This window comes from Actinia tenebrosa, unplaced genomic scaffold, assembly GCF_029948245.1.
Source record: "Actinia tenebrosa isolate PJP-AT-01 unplaced genomic scaffold, QUT_ActTen_1.0 PGA_scaffold11__36_contigs__length_13525064, whole genome shotgun sequence".
NCBI lineage: Eukaryota > Metazoa > Cnidaria > Anthozoa > Actiniaria > Actiniidae > Actinia > Actinia tenebrosa.
In genome coordinates, this window is record NW_028292571.1 from 13,212,233 (window position 1) to 13,230,173 (window position 17,941).

At 40.6% G+C, this 17,941-nt stretch overlaps 1 protein-coding gene across 2 annotated transcripts; it reads left to right on the forward strand.

The window, feature by feature from the left end:
* Window positions 1-80: 80 nt before the first annotated feature.
* Window positions 81-17,291, forward strand: LOC116301929 (uncharacterized). 2 transcript variants are annotated; one of them, XM_089027361.1, is made up of 10 exons: window positions 81-183; window positions 7,395-7,642; window positions 8,100-8,286; window positions 9,004-9,132; window positions 10,232-10,294; window positions 11,844-11,959; window positions 12,419-12,610; window positions 13,084-13,337; window positions 13,626-13,819; window positions 15,261-17,291. In XM_089027361.1, the coding sequence occupies exons 1-10, from the start codon at window positions 147-149 to the stop codon at window positions 15,494-15,496; spliced, it is 1,656 nt and encodes a 551-aa protein (XP_088883487.1). In that variant the 5' UTR covers window positions 81-146; the 3' UTR covers window positions 15,497-17,291. The 2 variants fall into 2 exon arrangements, with proteins under 2 accessions (XP_088883487.1, XP_088883488.1); XM_089027362.1 differs by lacking the exon at window positions 15,261-17,291 and adding an exon at window positions 15,048-15,244.
* The last annotated feature ends 650 nt before the right edge of the window (window positions 17,292-17,941 follow it).

Here is a 17,941-nt window from a genome sequence, read left to right on the forward strand (position 1 = left end):
CCTTAATTTAAAAAAAAACAAAAAAACAAGTGCATTTGAAACCGCACCAACTATTCAGTTGAAAGTAGGTCGCTGTGAAGTGATTTATTCTTCTCTAATGCACGTAAAAAAAGGATTTCCTTTTTAATTGAAGCTGGTTTTTCTTAATGGCAGGCTTTGGGTGCGTTCAGGAAAGCACTATAGGTATTTATAAACCTTATTTTTACTCCATTTTACTGTAATTAGCTAAGTTTTCTTCTGCGTAGTGTAGTATTGTATTTGTCGCTACGGTTGACGTTTCCTATTCGTTCGAGCTTGAAAGTTTTAATCTTTGCAGACAAGATTCGGGCATATTAATCACGAACTATTAGCCTTTTTAGCATAAAATTGGCCATTAGTAACCCAAGGGATCCTTTACAAACATGTTTTTAAGCATTCATTGAGTACTAATAAAAATAAGCTAAGTTTATTATTTTCTGCTTAGATTGCACAAATTCGATCACCAAAATCTGCTTCGCTTTTATCTGTTTACTAGCGTGGCTATGAAATACGTAGCCGGTTAAATTAAATTTTGAACCAAAAAATAATAAATTTGAATTGATGGCATGTTTTATTTAGATTTTTCTTGATAACTTTTCAATCGAGACATTGAAGGACTTGCTTATCTTCATATCTATACACACTATGGTGATTTTTATAATCCCCCACGCACTAACTAGTCCCTAAACTAGCTACAATTGTGTTGTTGTTAGTGCGTGGGGGATTATAAAAATCACCATAGAGTGTGTATAGATATATATTTAGATTGAGTTAGAGACAATCCTTGACGTCTAAAAAACGTTGTTCTTTTCTTAGAAAGAGGGCGTGTTTTCCAAAAATTCTAAAATTATATATTTTATGAATCTGTACCTAAAAATTGAATTAACTACATTTAAATATTTTATTTTTCAAACTCTTGGTTAGATCGATTCTTCCGATGTTAATTCCTTCGTCAGTCTTTCATTCATTCCTTAATTTTTTATCTACTCTATGTAACCGGCGGCAAGGCGCTCAGCTATGAATCAGATTGCAAGTGGTTTTGACAAAAGAATTTATTGAAAAATTCACACAACTTTACAATACATGAAAAAAAAACGGGAACGAGATTACAGGATATCTCTTTACATCGTAGAGAATTCCTTGTCTTGATATGTGCAACGTCTTCAAGAACTTTTACTACACTGATTTAAGCTTAGTTTGGGCCTACTTTTATGGGAAAACCTGCATTCTTAAGACCTTACACATCCTATGCAATGTTGCACGCCCTAGGCGCAAACAGGACGTCCCAAACACGAACTTACGTAAACAAGCGCCAAACCTAGGCATGACTCACTGTAATGTAATTACGTACGGAAATTATTTCTTGCTTACGCATTTTCCACGCAAACAGTTAACTAAAGAATTACATTCCTATGTGTACACGAGGCATTCCTAATTAAAAATATAGATTTATGACTAAATAATTACTGTCCAAAATAGTGTCTTTTGACTCTGTCACACTTGCCCCTCCTTTTTGTTTGCTTCGTCCTCGAGCAAATTCAGGAACAATGATACGCAGGTGGACTCGTCAGTACTGAAGTGCGGATCTTGGAAGATTATAGAGGTTGCTGTGTTGGCCTGCCGTTGTCCTTGTGGAACGTCGGAGTACAGGTGCAGCCAGTTCTTCCTCAGACGCATCATCACTATCATCATCATCATCAGGTTCAGCTGGTTCTGTCATTGGTTGAAAGGCGATTGTCATTCCTCCAATGTCATCTTCTTCATCTGATGATTCTGGCGATGCAGTACATGTTTGTCTAGACCTGTCAGCTTGCTTGTGTCGTCCTCGTATCTCCAGCATTGGTCTTGGACACACTTGCATTTCTCCTTGACTAACAACTTTATCTCCTCCATGTCCATCAGCTCTTTCAACGACATATGTATTGTTGTCTCTTCGTTCGACGATTTTGTACACTTGGTTGTCCCATTTATCTTGAATCTTGTTTCTTCCTCTGACTTTACGGTTGCGAAGGAGTACTCGCTCTCCAACTTGTAGTGGTTCGGCCAGTGCTCTGCTCTTCTGGTCATGGATCTTCTTTCTGATGGTAGCAGCTTCCTTCAAGTTTTGTGTCACAGTGGTATAAGCTTCTCGTAGACGAGTCTGGTGCTTGGTAATCCATTGCTGGTTGTCTACTGTCACTTGTCTGTCATCATCAGGAAGTAGAATGTCCAAAGATAGCTTTGCATCTCTACCAAACATCAGGTAAAAGGGTGAGTATCCAGTCGTTGCATGTGGCGTAGCATTATAGGCGTAACATAACTCTTTCAGGTGTTCAGGCCACCTTCTTTTCTTTTCTGCTGGTAGAGTTCTTAGAAGCTCATGTAGTGTACGGTTGAATCTTTCGCACTGCCCATTTCCTTGAGGATGATAGGGGGTTGTCCTTGACTTCTTAATTCCATACACTGCACACAACTCCTTGACTAGTTCTGCCTCAAATGACTTGCCTTGGTCAGAGTGTATTCTTTGGGGGATTCCATACACAAGGAACCATTCTTTAATCAGGGTCTTGACTACGGTTGTAGCTTTCTGATCACGGGTAGGTACAGCAATTGTAAACTTTGTGAACACATCTGTTAACACGAGGACATTTTCTCTTCCATCTGTTGCAGGCTCAAGCAAGGTAAAATCCATCGCTAGCACTTCCAATGGCCTAGTAGCTAGTAGGCTGCCCATCGGCGTCTTGACTGGAAGGTAGGATCCTTTGGCAATGACACATCTTTCACAATTTGAGATCCATTGCTTCACATCTCCTTGCATACCGGGCCACCAACATCTTTTCCTCAAGAGCTGTTCTGTCCTGTCTTGTCCTTGATGTCCACATTGATCGTGCGCACCCTTCAGTACTTGTGATTTCATTGATGTGGGGAGTAGCAGTAACCGAAGCTCACTTCCCTGTCCGACTCCTGTACGGCGGTAGAGAACTCCATGGCTTTCCTCAATCCTGTTCCAGTGACTAAGCAACTTCCTTGTATCCCTTGTCTCTTGTTGGCTTTGCCTTTTACTTGGCCGACGTCCAAGGTTTCGGTAGTGGAGGAGACGACTGATACATGGGTCCTCCTGCTGTAGTCGTTGGATCTCTGTGAGAGGTGTGGTTGGGAATGAGGTTGCTTGCTCCTCCAGCGCACTTGTCTCTGTATTGCTTATGAACGCTGCTGATACCATCAAATGTTGACGTACCTCTTCTGGTAGGTCTGTAGTATTGGTAGAGTAGGCTAGGGTACTTCTTACTTCAACTGTGGTTGGTTCTTCATCTCGGTTGATGCGACTTAGAGCATCTGCATTCTGGTTGTGACGTCCAGGGCGGTACTTGATGGTGAAGTTGAAGTTTGCTAACTCTGCAGCCCACCTCTGCTCCACAGCTTTCAGCTTACTCTTTGACTGTAGGTATGTCAGCGGGTTGTTGTCTGTGTAGACGACAAACTTCGATCCCAGCAGGTACTCCCTGAACTTCTCACATACAGCCCACTTCAAGGCTAGTAGTTCCAGCTTCCTCGATGAGTAGTTCTCCATGTTTCGCTCTCCACCTCTCAGGCCTCGGCTGGCATAAGCGATCACTTTGACTCTTCCGTCCTGTTCTTGGGACAGCACGGCTCCCAATCCTTCGTTGGACGCATCCGTCTCTAGGATGAAGGGCTTGGTGTAGTCCGGGTAGGCCAGCACTGGTGCTGAGGTTAGTAGATTCTTTAACTTGTTGAAGCTGTTTTGGCACTCTTCTGTCCACAGTACGCCAATCTGCTTCCGGGTGGTCTTGTTACTTCCTCCGCTCCCGAGCTCAGCAACTAACTTGTGCAGCGGGCCTGCCATTTGAGCGAACTTGGGGACAAATCTTCTGTAGTATGACGCGAAACCAAGGAATGATCGCAGATCGCGCACTGTCTGGGGGACTGGCCACTCATTAACTGTCTTTGTCTTTTCAGGGTCTGTCTCGACACCGTCAGCAGAGACCACGTGCCCCAGGTAGGACACCCGATCTCTGAAGAGTTGACACTTGGCTGGTTCAACCTTTAATCCATGATGCTTCAGCTTACTGAATACCGTTTCCAACCGCTCAAGATGTTCTTCAATGGTGGATGAGAAGACTATGATGTCGTCCAGATAGACCATCAGGGTGCGAAGTATGTCCTCTCGGAAGACTCCTTGCATCAACCTTTGGAAGGTCGCTGGGGCATTCTGTAGTCCAAACGGCATCCGAGTGTACTGAAACAAACCCATGGGCGTTGTGAACGCAGTCTTGTGCTGATCATCAGGATGGACTTCAACTTGATTGTAGGCTGATGCCAGATCTATGGTGGAAAAGTACTTTGCGCCACGCAGTGCCTCCAGTGATTCCTCTATCCTTGGTAGGGGGTACTGATCACGCTTGGTTTTCTGGTTCAGCTTCCGGTAGTCGACGCACATCCTCAAGGCTCCAGACTTCTTTCGTACAAGCACTATTGGGGAGGCATAGTTACTCTCACTTGGACATATCACTCCTTTTTCTAGCAAGTCTTGTAGATGCTGTTGCACCTCCTGGTATTGGTTTGGAGGAATCCTTCTGTAACGCTCTGTGACAGGCACATCATCGTCTGTGTAGATGCGATGATATGTTGTCTTTGTACAGCCAAGGTCCTCCTTACATGAAGCAAACACCTCTTCATTTCTTTCGAACATCTGGAGAGCTTTCTCCCTCTGAAGTTCCGTCCCGGGGAAATGTTCCAGGGTAATCCCGTGAGGGGGTTTCTGTATCCTTTGCCAACGTACTTTGCCCACAGCTTCCCGTTGGGGTGGCATCTGAGGGTCAGCACTAAGGTTACAGCACACTGTCACCATGTTATTCTCGTGTAGGAACTCCAACTGCTCTCCTCTCTTGACCATCTCTCCCTCTCGCACAATTCCAATCCGCGTCCTCGGCTTTAGCCATATGTCCTTTGCCGTCTGGTTGGCAACTCTGACATAGTAACACGTCTTGGTAGTATCCACGAGAGTACTGGCCACGGTGAGGTTTCCTTCTACTGGTACACCAAGGGGTTCGATCACAGCATCAGTGCCCCATGATGGGCCTGTGACCAAGATATCAGATTCTGTGAAAGCAGGGACCCAGACTTTGTCTGAGCCGGCTACTTTCACGAACCCAGTTTTACGTTTACTCTTCTTCTCTTCATCTTGCAGGATCTGTTGGTATTGGGGCACCTGCCCAAGAACGTTGGTTCCCAGTAGGCCAGGTACCCTCCTCTGCATTACTGTAGTGGCTGCTGTGTCCTTCGTGATGAAGATGCCGCACCCAGGGACCACCACTCCTCCGATCTCTACTGTAGCGACGATATATCCAATGTAAGGGATGTCCAAACCGTTAGCTCCTCGCAGCTGCAGTAATCTTGTTTCAGGGTGTAGGTCTCCTAGGGTTGGCTGTAGCTTTTCCCTGTAGAACGACTCGGTGATGAGGGTAACCATGGAGCCCGTATCCACTAAGCTTTTCACAGGTACTCCGCCAATCCTCGCCACCACTGTGGGACTTGTCCCGACAAACTTTTCGTTCTGAAAAAGAGAATTAGAGCCACTACAGTTCCTCTCCACGGCGTGGCTCACTGCCGTGGAGAGCTGGAGTTTGACTCCTTCTGTGGTGCTGCTGGTGCCTTGTCTTTCAGGGGCTTTGGGCAGTTCGGCCGAAGATGTCCAAGCTCGTGGCAGTTGTAACATCTCCTCGGACCACGTGGGGGACTTCGTGGTGGTGATGGGCTTGCTAACTTCATGGTAAGTTGGGTTAGCAGCTTCTGCTGCTCATCCAGCAATTTTTGTTGCTGCATGAGCCTCTCCACCAGGGCCTTCTGTCCTGCTGTAAGCTCTTGGATGGCATTTACTTGGTTGCTCTCCACCAACACCTCCTTGGCCGCTGCATGGCGATGTGCTCCTCTATCTGTGTCTTCCGAGCTACGATAGGCCTCTTGCCTCACCTCGTTGAAGGTCTTCTCGGGATGTTCTCTGATATAGCGCTTGAGATCCCTGCGCAACAGGTTGTCACGCAAGTTCTCAACGAATGTGTCTCTGAGGTTCTGGTCCTTGTTTTCCAGGGCTCCTACGTGTACTCTGGTTATGTGCTCCGCCATCGACATCAGGGCATGGGCAAAGTCCTGGATGGGCTCCCTGTCACCTTGTTTTCTGGCGAAAAACCTCTGGAGAAGCTGGGTCTTGGTGAGCTTCTCTCCGAAGACGTCTCTCAGAATCCTGAAGAAACCCTCCGGGTCTGTCCAGTCATCCGCAGGCCTTAGTCGAACTTCATCTCGAGCCGCTCCTTCTAAGCTATGGTACAGGAAATCCACCGCCTCTTGATCAGTTAACTTCTGGGCAGCCACAGACCTCTGTGCATCCGCTATCCAGTCTTCAAGCACTTTGTCGTCTCTGCCACCAGCATACTTTCTCAGCTTCTTCTCCCTTGGCACTGTCACTTTTACCACTGGTGCAGGAACAGGTTGGGCAGGGGGTCCTCCTTCAGCCTGCATGCCATCCAGCTGTGCCTTGAGTGCAGCCAATTGCTCTGTGAGTGCAGCCACAGCTTCTTCTGCCATGATTTCAGTCTCGTTCCCGTTGGTAAATAATCAGTAACTGCTAATGTCAACTTTCTTGCAATCCCACTTCTGACACCAAAAATGTAACCGGCGGCAAGGCGCTCAGCTATGAATCAGATTGCAAGTGGTTTTGACAAAAGAATTTATTGAAAAATTCACACAACTTTACAATACATGAAAAAAAAACGGGAACGAGATTACAGGATATCTCTTTACATCGTAGAGAATTCCTTGTCTTGATATGTGCAACGTCTTCAAGAACTTTTACTACACTGATTTAAGCTTAGTTTGGGCCTACTTTTATGGGAAAACCTGCATTCTTAAGACCTTACACATCCTATGCAATGTTGCACGCCCTAGGCGCAAACAGGACGTCCCAAACACGAACTTACGTAAACAAGCGCCAAACCTAGGCATGACTCACTGTAATGTAATTACGTACGGAAATTATTTCTTGCTTACGCATTTTCCACGCAAACAGTTAACTAAAGAATTACATTCCTATGTGTACACGAGGCATTCCTAATTAAAAATATAGATTTATGACTAAATAATTACTGTCCAAGTGTCTTTTGACTCTGTCACATCTACTATTTTTTTATTCATTGGACTGTCAGTCATACATTTATAATTTTATATCCAGGTAATTAATTTCTCTTAATTATTGGTCTTTAATTCCTTGTTGAAAATTGTCTTCCATGTGTATATATATAATTAAAGTTTAAATATTTAAGAAAATAAATAAATAAAGTTATAAATAAATAAATAAAGTATACATTTAAAAATGATTTCAGGGATACTCCCAACAACTTTGACCTTCAGGAATAAACATGCTTGTATTGGGATAATTCGTCTGTCAAGACAAGTGGTTGATTTTGACAAAGTTGGTCAATCTTCAGCAAGGCAAAATGCCAATAGATTTTATCTTGAGAATGGATTTGGTACATCGATAATGGTGCAGTTTATAGTTGGTATCAAAGATTCAGAAACTAATGAATTCTGGAATTGTCACATGAAGAATAAACAACGAATGCTAATAATTGTAAGTGCTTATATATATCTTATAGATGATTCATCATAAATATTAAATTATTTAATCCCCACAAATAAATTTCTGGCTGAATCAGATGCATATCGTGCAGAGTAGTTGCTGAAAGAATTAGCACAGCGCAAGAATCCAAGACGTCATAAAAACAAAGACAAAAGCGAAATTCAGACAAACAAACTTATAGCTTTCAGCAGATAACTTTCATAGCCGATCGCATTAGATCTTAGTTTAAATGCGTTATTATTCTAACTTTAAGTAAAAATAATAAAATCGGTTCATATAATACTCGTCGCGGTTAAACAGAATGTAATATTTGTCTGAGTCTAGATCTCTTTAAGCTATTTTTAGAATCTGTGCGCTGCACATTTAGAATCTGTCCTTGAACATGATTAATTCATATTTGAATTTTCAATTCATGGTGACTAATTTCCTTGCTTAACTCTTTATTTAGAATAATGGAACATATTCTATTGAGGTGGATATTTCTCCAAATGGCCTTGTCTGTTTCCCACCAACTGATCAAAAACAGAATCAACTTCCCAACTACCAGAGGAATGTAAAGTGTATTCTTCCTGTGGAAGAAGATGAGCCTATAACATACCAAATCAAGATCAATCTTTATGAGAATGACAGTAACGGTTAGTAGTAAGTTGTTTTATATATGCTGGGGATTGCCCCAATTCCCCCCCCCCCCCCCTTCCCCCCTCATGCTAGTGTTTGTATGTTTATGGTATGATGCTGACTGGAAAAAGGGGGGGTGCTTATCGTACCTTTTAAGGTTCCAGATTAGCAGGGTCATGGGTATATACATAAAACATCAATGGGTCATGGGTAATTTGTCATAAAACATCAAAAAATAAAAAAGATCTTCATTTGGGTTTAATACAGGTTTTATAAATGCACCTTTTCATATCAGTACTATGTATCAAGAGACGGTCTCAACTGAGCGTGCTGCCATACTGCTGCATATGGCAGGCAGGGAACATGAGAACCCTACTTCTTTGCTATTATACTGTAAAATATTGGGAATTTGTTTAAAAATTATTGCAAAAAAAAACTTGAAAAATAGTTTCCAAGAGCATAAGGATTGATTTGATATGCATGCATGTAGGTCTGTAATTATACATAATTAATTTGGATAAGGTTTAAAATAAAATTCCTTGTACGCAATGATTTCCTATTTCAGACCATGTGATTTTCTTTTTCTTTGTTTAAGTTGTTTCCATATTCATGTGTCTTCTCATGCACAGCCATTAAACAAAGGAACGATACTCTAGGGAATGGTACGTGGTCTAAAATGGGAAAACATTAATTATGCCAAAGCTAAATGAGGTCTATTTTCTCTTGAATTTTAGGAAAAACACTTCTTGATTGTGTTACGTATCATGTTAGTACACATGAGAGGAACCATGATGTCTTTGATTATCAAGAAGGAAGAAATATCACTGAAGTTGAACGACCCCAGCTGAAGATTAAAATGACAGGTACACCACTGTAGTCATGAAATTTTTTTGATTGTATAACTTGCAGTGACAGGATCTCTGTGCCAGTACAGCATAGAGTATACAAAATTAGGTTGTCAATATGTGCATGGTAACAGATCCAGGGTCTAAGTATAGAGTAGACAGAGGGAGGGTCAGGCAAAGGGGACTAGTGTCAGGCAGAGGTGGTGTCAGGCATAGGGGGAGGGTCAGACAGAGGGGTAGTGTCAAGCAGAGGGGGAGGAACAGGCAGGTAAGAGGGTCAGGCAGAGGGGAAAGGGTCAGGAACTTTAAGAGGGTCAGGCATATGGAAGGTCATGCAGAGGGGGAGGGTCAGGCAGAGTTTGTAAGAGGTTCAGGCAGAAGGAAAGGGTCAGGCAGAGTAAGAGGTTCAGGCAGAAGGAGAGGGTCAGGCAGAGTAAGAGGGTCAGGTAGAGGGGGAGAGTCAGGCAGTATTAGGAGGGTAAGGCAGAGGGGGAGGGTCAGGCAGTATTAGGAGGGTAAGGCAGGGGGAGTGTGAGGCCAGAGAAGGACTGCGTCAGGCAGAGATGTAGGGCTGGGCATGTGCAGCAGAGGGACATCTGCCTTCGATAATAAGTTTTAGTTTCAGTTTTGGTTTTGGTTTTGGTTTTGGCTTTGGTTTTGGTTTTGGTTTTGGTTTTGGCTTTGGTTTTGGTTTTGGTTTTGGTTTTGGTTTTGGCTTTGGTTTTGGTTTTGGTTTTGGTTTTTTGGTTTTGGTTTTGGTTTTGGCTTTGGTTTTGGTTTTGGTTTTTTGGTTTTGGTTTTGGTTTTGGTTTTGGTTTTGGTTTTTTGGTTTTGGTTTTGGTTTTGGTTTTGGTTTTGGCTTTGGTTTTGGTTTTGGTTTTGGTGTTTTGGTTTTGGTTTTGGTTTTGGTTTTGGTTTTGGTTTTGGTTTTGGTTTTGGTTTTGGTTTTTGTTTTTTGGTTTTGGTTTTGGTTTTGGTTTTGGTTTTGGTTTTGGTTTTGGTTTTGGTTTTGGTTTTGGCTATAATTTGGCTTTGGCTTTGGCTTTGGCTAATGCAAAACCATTACACCCAAGGTAAAGCATATGAAGGTCTAATTGGTTCTTTTAACTCATTTCAGGTATTCTGGCGAATGCTATTGGAAGAAAAATCATAATGCACTTCCAAAACTTGGGTGATAATGGTAATAAAATAAAACAAATTATATATTAAAAAATAATTCATGTTTATTTAGCAATTTCGATTCTGAATTTCATTAAATTTGATTTTTCTTCTTTTTCTTTCTTTCTTTCTTTTGTTTCTTTTTTCTTTTCCTTTTTTAATTATTTTTCTTTTGGTTTTCCAATTTAAAAAATTTCAAATGAAGGAATTTGATGCAGAACCAAAAATGTGGAAGACAGAATCAAGATAAATGTATATTAATTATAGAAAATCCTAGGTATGGAATTGAGAATCTTGAATCTGAAATTCCAAAATAATGGTCTGGAAAATGAGAAAAATGGAATCTGGAATCCAATAAGATATGAAACCTCAGGGCTGTAGCAAGGGGACAGGCAATGGGGGCATTCCCCACCCCCCCTCCCCCCTCCCTCTCCCATTCCAAGTGCAGCCAAACAGAACCAGAACACACCAGCTTAGTGACTACCCAGGCAGTTTTGTTTTTATCATTTATTTGTAAGTCCCTATTTGTAAGCTAGAGGATCCAAACAATGTAATTAAATGCAATCCAAAATCCTGTGAGCAAGCAAACCAAAAATGTGTTTGGGGCAAATGAACATTTGGCTGTCTTTCTATATGTATGGGCGTGGCTTAAAATCTTGACATTCTAGGCTCAGGACGGTAGCAAGGCTAACAATATTGGGGGCCTCACGGGCTCTCAACAGACGACTTGCACATCTCGGCATTTGTAGGGAGGCGGAGTTTCAGCTCATAATAAGCGAAAAAGGAGAAATGGCATTAGATATAAAAATGAATGTTTTATAAGGATTTGTATGGTGAAATGCATTGGATGGCAAAAGCTTACCAGCCAACACTTTTCCCATACAAATCCTTGTAAAATATTTGATTTTACATTTAATGTCATTTCTTCTATAGTCAACATTTCGAGCTGAAACTTGGCCCTCTTACTAAATTTAAGGTGCTGTTTTCATTCCTGGAGTTCATTTTGACTCATTTGCCTTTTTTTTTTGCCTTGCTACCGCCCTGAACCTGGAATTTCAAGATAGAAATCTGGAAAATCTACTGGAATCCAAGACACACTCAGAGTCCAACATCAAGTGCGGAATGCAGTATATTGACTACTAGATAGTCCTGTTATTGCCCTTAGTATCTCTATCTCTCTGATGTAAGAATTAATATACTGGCTTGCAGATCAGGGGTGCATACCATTTAACCCAATTCATTTTGTTGGAAATTCGTTTGCTAATGGAAGAAAAGAGCGGGAAACTATGACTTCCGACAAGTAGTACACGCGTTCACCGGAAGAACTGAAAAGAGCGGGAAAAGTGAATACCTTCAATCGGAAGACCGAGTTTCCCGGAACTTTCCTCTCGGAATGACACACACCGTTTGCTTTCCGACCGGGAATTCCGGTTTTTCCTGGTAAATGGTGAGCACCCCAGATCGAAATGCTCTTGTTATTTCCCTACCCCACCCGCTTTCCTTCTTTTCCGGTTTTTTTTTTCATTATTGCCAGATTATGTAATGAGGGACAATTCAATTTTGTGATCTAGGACTGTACCAACAGTTTTATGTGGAGCAAAGGAAACTACATCAAGGTCTTAAATTGCTTGGAGAAAAATTTGGAGAAGATTATTACAAGGACCTCCCACTGTCTGTTGAGTTAGAGGTAGGTTATGTTAGGGGACCTTTCATATTTTTATCGAGGAGGGTGGGGGGCAGTGGGAATATGTGCACCCCATTCAAGAATTTTGACCCCCACTCCGTTTTTGCCGCATAAGAAAATGGCTGTGTTAATCGGATTTGTTTTCTAGAGCCTGAGGTCCCTGGGGAGCTGTCGTATTGTTACCGCGGGTTTTGGATATTATTATTACTGCTGTTGTTGTTGTTTCTGCTTTTCTTATTGCTGCTTTTTCTTGAAAGCTGTTGCTGTTGCTGCGTACTGTTGTTGTTGTTCCTGCTGCTGCTGCATTCTTGGTAGCTGTCATTCTTGTGCAACTACTGTTTTTGCTGCTTTTCTTAAAAGCTATTGTTGTCATGCTGCTGCCTCCTTTGCTGAAAATTGTTGGTGTTGCTGACGTCGCTGTTTATTGCTGATGGTTATTCTTTATGTGTTCTTAATCTTCAGGAAAGTATTATACTGTTTGGTCAAAACAAGTTGGATGAATGCAAAAACACTGCTATGAGGGTGCTTGAACGTGCCATAAACACTCCGAACGGTCTCTTTTTAATGGCCAAGGCCCATTACATTATTTCTGCTATTTACAGACAATGGGGCGACTTTAAAAAGGGTAAAGAGCACATGGAAATCTCCACCGAGGTAAGACATTAACTGTTGCCGGATAAGGTACTATTGCACCAGAACTTTTGCCCTTGACTTACATCCTAACCTTCATAACTTTCGATGTCACAATTTATTTTTCTCTTCTCGTACGTATACTGCTCACTGGTTTTCCTTTTCTTCTTTCCTTCCTTCTTTCCTTCCTTCTTTCCTTCCTTCTTTCCTTCCTTCTTTCCTTCCTTCTTTCCTTCCTTCCTTCCTTCCTTCCTTCCTTCCTTCCTTCCTTCCTCCCTCTCTCCTTCCTTACTTTAGCTTTCCTTTCAAAATTCTGAAATTATTTCGTTCGTTCGTGGGTTCATTTGTTCTTTCTTTTATTTCTTCGTTTTTGGTTTGTTCCTTCCTTTCATTTCTACCATCTTTCTTCCTAATAAACTTCCTTTGCTTTCTCTCTCTCATTACTCTTTTACTTCCTATCGGTATAGTTATTTATTGAAATATTTTCCTGTTTCCAGTTACTCGAAGCAGTAGAAGTATGTGAAGAAACGGCTGTCAATCAGTACAATTGGGCGGCGTTATATGCTGAGAAGTCAGCCAAGGCTCCTTTATCAATTTGCGAGAAGGAGGAAGCTGAATATCGATTTGAAAACACTCAGTTGCATTGGAGAAACCAAGCACAGAACAACACGAACCGATGCCCAATGAGGGCACTAACAAGAAAAATAAATTACCATTTGGAAACGTCCAGGCAGAGATGTCCTGATATGAGGTACGCTCACGGGTTCAGCATGAGTGCCCTTCAAATACCCCATCTCCAACCGTTGTGGCCGTGTGCTCAATCCTCAGATCTGCCGTCATATAATAACAATAATAATGATGATGATGATGATGACGACGATATTGGTGCCGATGATGATGATATTGGTGATGGTCATAGTGATTTCGATAATTTAGAGTTGTTACTATAACCCAATCCGCCACCCGTGCCAACCGTTTCTAAACCATCCCCGTGCTCAATATTACGTATTAATGGATTGCATCTTCTCTTGTCCCATAGCCAACAAGTGTCTGAAGAGGCACTAGCCAAAGCAGCTCAAGCCATCCAAGACGTGGAACGTAATCTCTTGAATGACTCTTCCAAGAGGCATCGAGTGACTTTTTGCACTGCCAAATCAGATTACCATATACGTAGGACATCAATGAATGGATCGGTTTACACGGCTGAAGTTAGAAAAGGAGATGCTGAGACCGGTGGGTTTTTTTTGCTTGGTAATACATTTCGAGAATTTAACTCTAAACTTTACTAACACCGCTACTAACAGCACTTCTCTTACCTTTGACTACCTCATGCCGGCTCATTACCACCACCACTACTACTATCACTACCATCGCCTTTATCTCTGCCACAACCATTGAGCTGGCTCATTTTACGCGACTTGAAGTTGTGAAAGGTCCATTGGCTCGTAATTTACCTATTACGCATATCTTATACGATTTCCGAGCCCATCCCATACGGCTTACCGCCTCATCTCTCATTTGCCACAGCCAATACGACTACCACCACTATAGAAAAACCTTTCAGCAAGTTCTCTAAGAATTTAAAACAGTTTTAGTGAAAAAATTAATGTTCGTTTATGCAAAAAATTTCGCGACTATACTTTTGTGAGATCAAGATACTGTATTAACAAGGCAAATATAAAAGGTTTCAAGCATTGACATTTTCAAGCCTAGTTTTGGCATTTTGTGAAGTTCATTTATCATTCATGCTTGAAAGTCAAATTTATATATTTTTACGTAAGCATAAAGACGTTTTTGATTAATTTGAATACGGATTTAGAGCATGCGCAGACGTTTTCCTTTCGTGTAAAGACTAGCCTGTATGCCCTCTACAAACACTAATGTCCTCTACCACCACTATGATGACAAGCACTACCTCCACCACTACCGTTAGAACTACCTAACATCACTCCTTCTACCACATTATCACTCTTATTATATAATCTTAACTAAAACAGTACTGTGACCACTACCTCCACCACTACAATTAGCACTATCTAACATCACTGCCTCTACCACACCACCACTCTTATTATACGAACTTAACTTAAACACTACTGTGACCACTACCTCCTACGCTGCCATTAGCACTATTTAACATCACTGCCTCTACCAGACCACCACTCTTATTAAACGATCTTAGCTTAAACACTACTGTGACCACTACCTCCTACACTGCCATTACCATTATCTAACATCACTGCCTCTACCAGACCACCACTCTGTTATCATAATACATCTTAACTTCAACACTACTGTGAGCACTACCTCTACTACTATCATTAGCACCACCAATCATTACTCCCTCTTCCATATAACATCACTAGTACTGTTATCATGATCTTAACTTCAAAACTACTACAGTGTAGAGCACTACTTACTCCACTTCCAGTAACCAATATCACTCCCACTACACTTCTAGGTACACCACACTACTGCTAACCAATCAATATCACAGCCTCTGCCGTACCACTATCAATTCCTCCAGCACTTACTCTACTGGTCATTACTCTCGCCTAAGCTCAGTGCCACTGCTACCTGTCACTTACTGCTACTTGTAGCATGTACACCTTTCTTGAATTCTACATGGTTTCAACGAAGCTGAGACCCTAATCTAAACACTCTTTGCTCACAGCCGCTTCGATTCTTGAATCAGTCTTGGACATTGCCAAAGAACTGAATCTTTTCAAAGAGATTGAAGGGATCAAAGATAGATTGAGGAACATTGATCTCTTTATGCAAACCAACTGGCAGTCTCAAAACCGACCGCATTCTTCCAGAGCAATAGTGCCAGTGGAAAGAGATGATGAGTCCATAGACGGTTTACTGAAAGAGTTGGACAGGCATTCACACGAACTAACCTCGGATTAACGTGAACCAGAATGGGGCTCCAGAGGTAAAATGCCTCGTAGCCTGAGTGGAACTAGATTATGAGTCCATAGTCGACCTACTGTTAGGGTTGGCCAGGCGGTCACTCGAACTAACAACGGATTAACGTGAACCACTATTCTAGCAGGCCGAAGGTGTCTGAAGTCTACACGCCTCTAGAAGAACAATATCTGGGAGCCAATTGAGAGAAACAAATAGAATTGATAGACTTGACTGACCAGAAAGTATTCACCCAAATGAGTAAGTAGATTAGTGTATTTACTCAAGGGTGCGAGAGGCAAACTCTGAGGAATATCACGTTTTTCTGGTAAACCTCTTTCTTATAATCTTAAAGTGGAGAAATATTTAAAACGTTTTTATATTGTACTTCCTATTGAGTTTATTTACTCAAGGGCCCGAGATACAAACTCTGAAAAACACCACGTTTTTCTGGTGAACCTCTTTCTTAAAATCTAAGAGATGAAAAGTATTTAAAACTTGTTCGTTTTAAAAATTTTATACACAGTATTCTACTTCTTATTGAATTGTACATACTTTATAACGTATTTACTCAAAAATCCGAGAGACAAACTCTGAGGAATATCACGTTTTTCTGATGAACCTCTTTCTTATAATCTAAAAGACGAGAAATGTTTAAAACTTGTTCATTTTAAAAATTTGATGCACAGTATTCTACTTCTTATTGAATTGTACATACTTTATAACGTATTTACTCAAAAATCCGAGAGACAAACTCTGAGGAATACAGTAAAAACCCGCATAAAAGAACAAGTGGGTTAAGAACACCCAGCCTGAATTTGGGCGTTTTAAGTACCATGTAAATAAGAACACAATCAGCCTGAAAAATTAAAAAATGTTCTTAAAAAAATAAGATCAATATTTATGTGTTAGACCTGTTTTGCAGTACAGTAATAGAGTTTTATTCAATTAAGGACGGTGCCTACTAATTGAGAATCAATTATTTTTTTAAATGACTATGTGAACTATTTTAACCTATCAAAGGGCTGTCAAATTCTGGTTAGAAAAGTAGGGGTCCCCATGCATTTAAAAGAAATAATAAGGCTCAAAAATCGTTAAAAAGTGATGACGTCATGATTTTACTAAAACCAGGAAAAACATTTTTGTTCAAAAGATTTTGAGAAATTTCTAATTTAAATCGTCCTAAATGACTGACACTTTGTTTCTTTACTAAAATATACCCAATTCTACCATGACTTTAATAGTTGGCTATAATATATATAATTTTTTAGCTTCGTGCTCCCTATTCTCGATCAGTAGGTACATAAAGATTGTGTCCATATTCTTTTCAAAACCAATTATTTTTTATAAATTTCATTTCACGAGGCTAATTTAGCATTTACTCCATCATTTAAACGAAGAAAAAATAGGGGTATCCAGGCGTTTTTAAGAGATACGAATTTTTAAAGAACATTATTAGGGATAAATCTTATGCCTAATGCGTGACAAGCGTTACACAGCATACAAAACGGCGTGACAAACTCAGTTTTTGGCGCGTTTGCACGTCAAGCTAAACATGCTGCTTCCTGCCATGCAAGCAAAAAACACAGAGAAAAACTCGATATTTATAAGCTTTATAGTTCCAGAAAGACTATTGGGTTTGAAGTGAAGTTATTATCGACTTTTTACTTAACAGCAGAAAGGAATTTCTGAAATATTTGGTACGTAATAAGATGAATTTTTAGATTGAAAACTCCAAAGTAAAAGAATTTCATGATGAAAGTGTTTAGCGACCAAAAAAAGATTTTCAAAACTATAATTACACACCTAGATATTAATAAATGATGAATTTTCAATTTCATATGTATTTCTTGTTTGTTTTTATTCAAGTTTTATAGGATTAAATCTAAAGAAACGGTAAAAAACTTTATTATTGAAAGGATTTGGTTTTTTAGAACTATGAGTCTGCCATTTTTTCAAAACTTGCCCAAAAGAACTTATGATTCTTTGTCAATAATACTTAAACCTTAGCAAATTATTTCTTTAACAAGCCTGGGTTACTTAAGATCGTTTTCTGCTTTAACTTTTATTGAAAATAAACGTTTTGTTTCGTGCAATTCGAGTAATGAATTTTGAAATTCCTCGAATGTAGATGCGCAGTACGTGTGCGCGTGGACAATAGTAGGCACCGTCCTTAAGTTCAATTTTATTGAAGAAATAGAAAACGCGCGCGCGTGCTGTGTGCTGTCATAAAGCACGCGGGGGTTGCCAGAACACGAGAGATAGTAATACAGTAATACAGTACAGAAACTGTAGATACATTAAAGTAGCTAGTGTAGGAATTGTCATGGTATACTGTACATTTTTTAACTTACACATTGATATCATCTACATGTATTGCTAGTTTATAGTAATACTGTATATATTTTAGAAACATTTATTTCAAGAACACCTTAAGAACACCTTCAG

Bases quoted from the DNA above. Each gene is read 5' to 3' on its own strand.
- LOC116301929 (XM_089027361.1), top strand. From the start codon at position 147: ATGGCAGGCTTTGGGTGCGTTCAGGAAAGCACTATAG. The intron at 184-7,394 runs GTATTTATAAAC...AAATGATTTCAG, and splicing joins CGTTCAGGAAAGCACTATAG to GGATACTCCCAACAACTTTG. The intron at 11,960-12,418 runs GTAGGTTATGTT...CTTAATCTTCAG, and splicing joins CACTGTCTGTTGAGTTAGAG to GAAAGTATTATACTGTTTGG.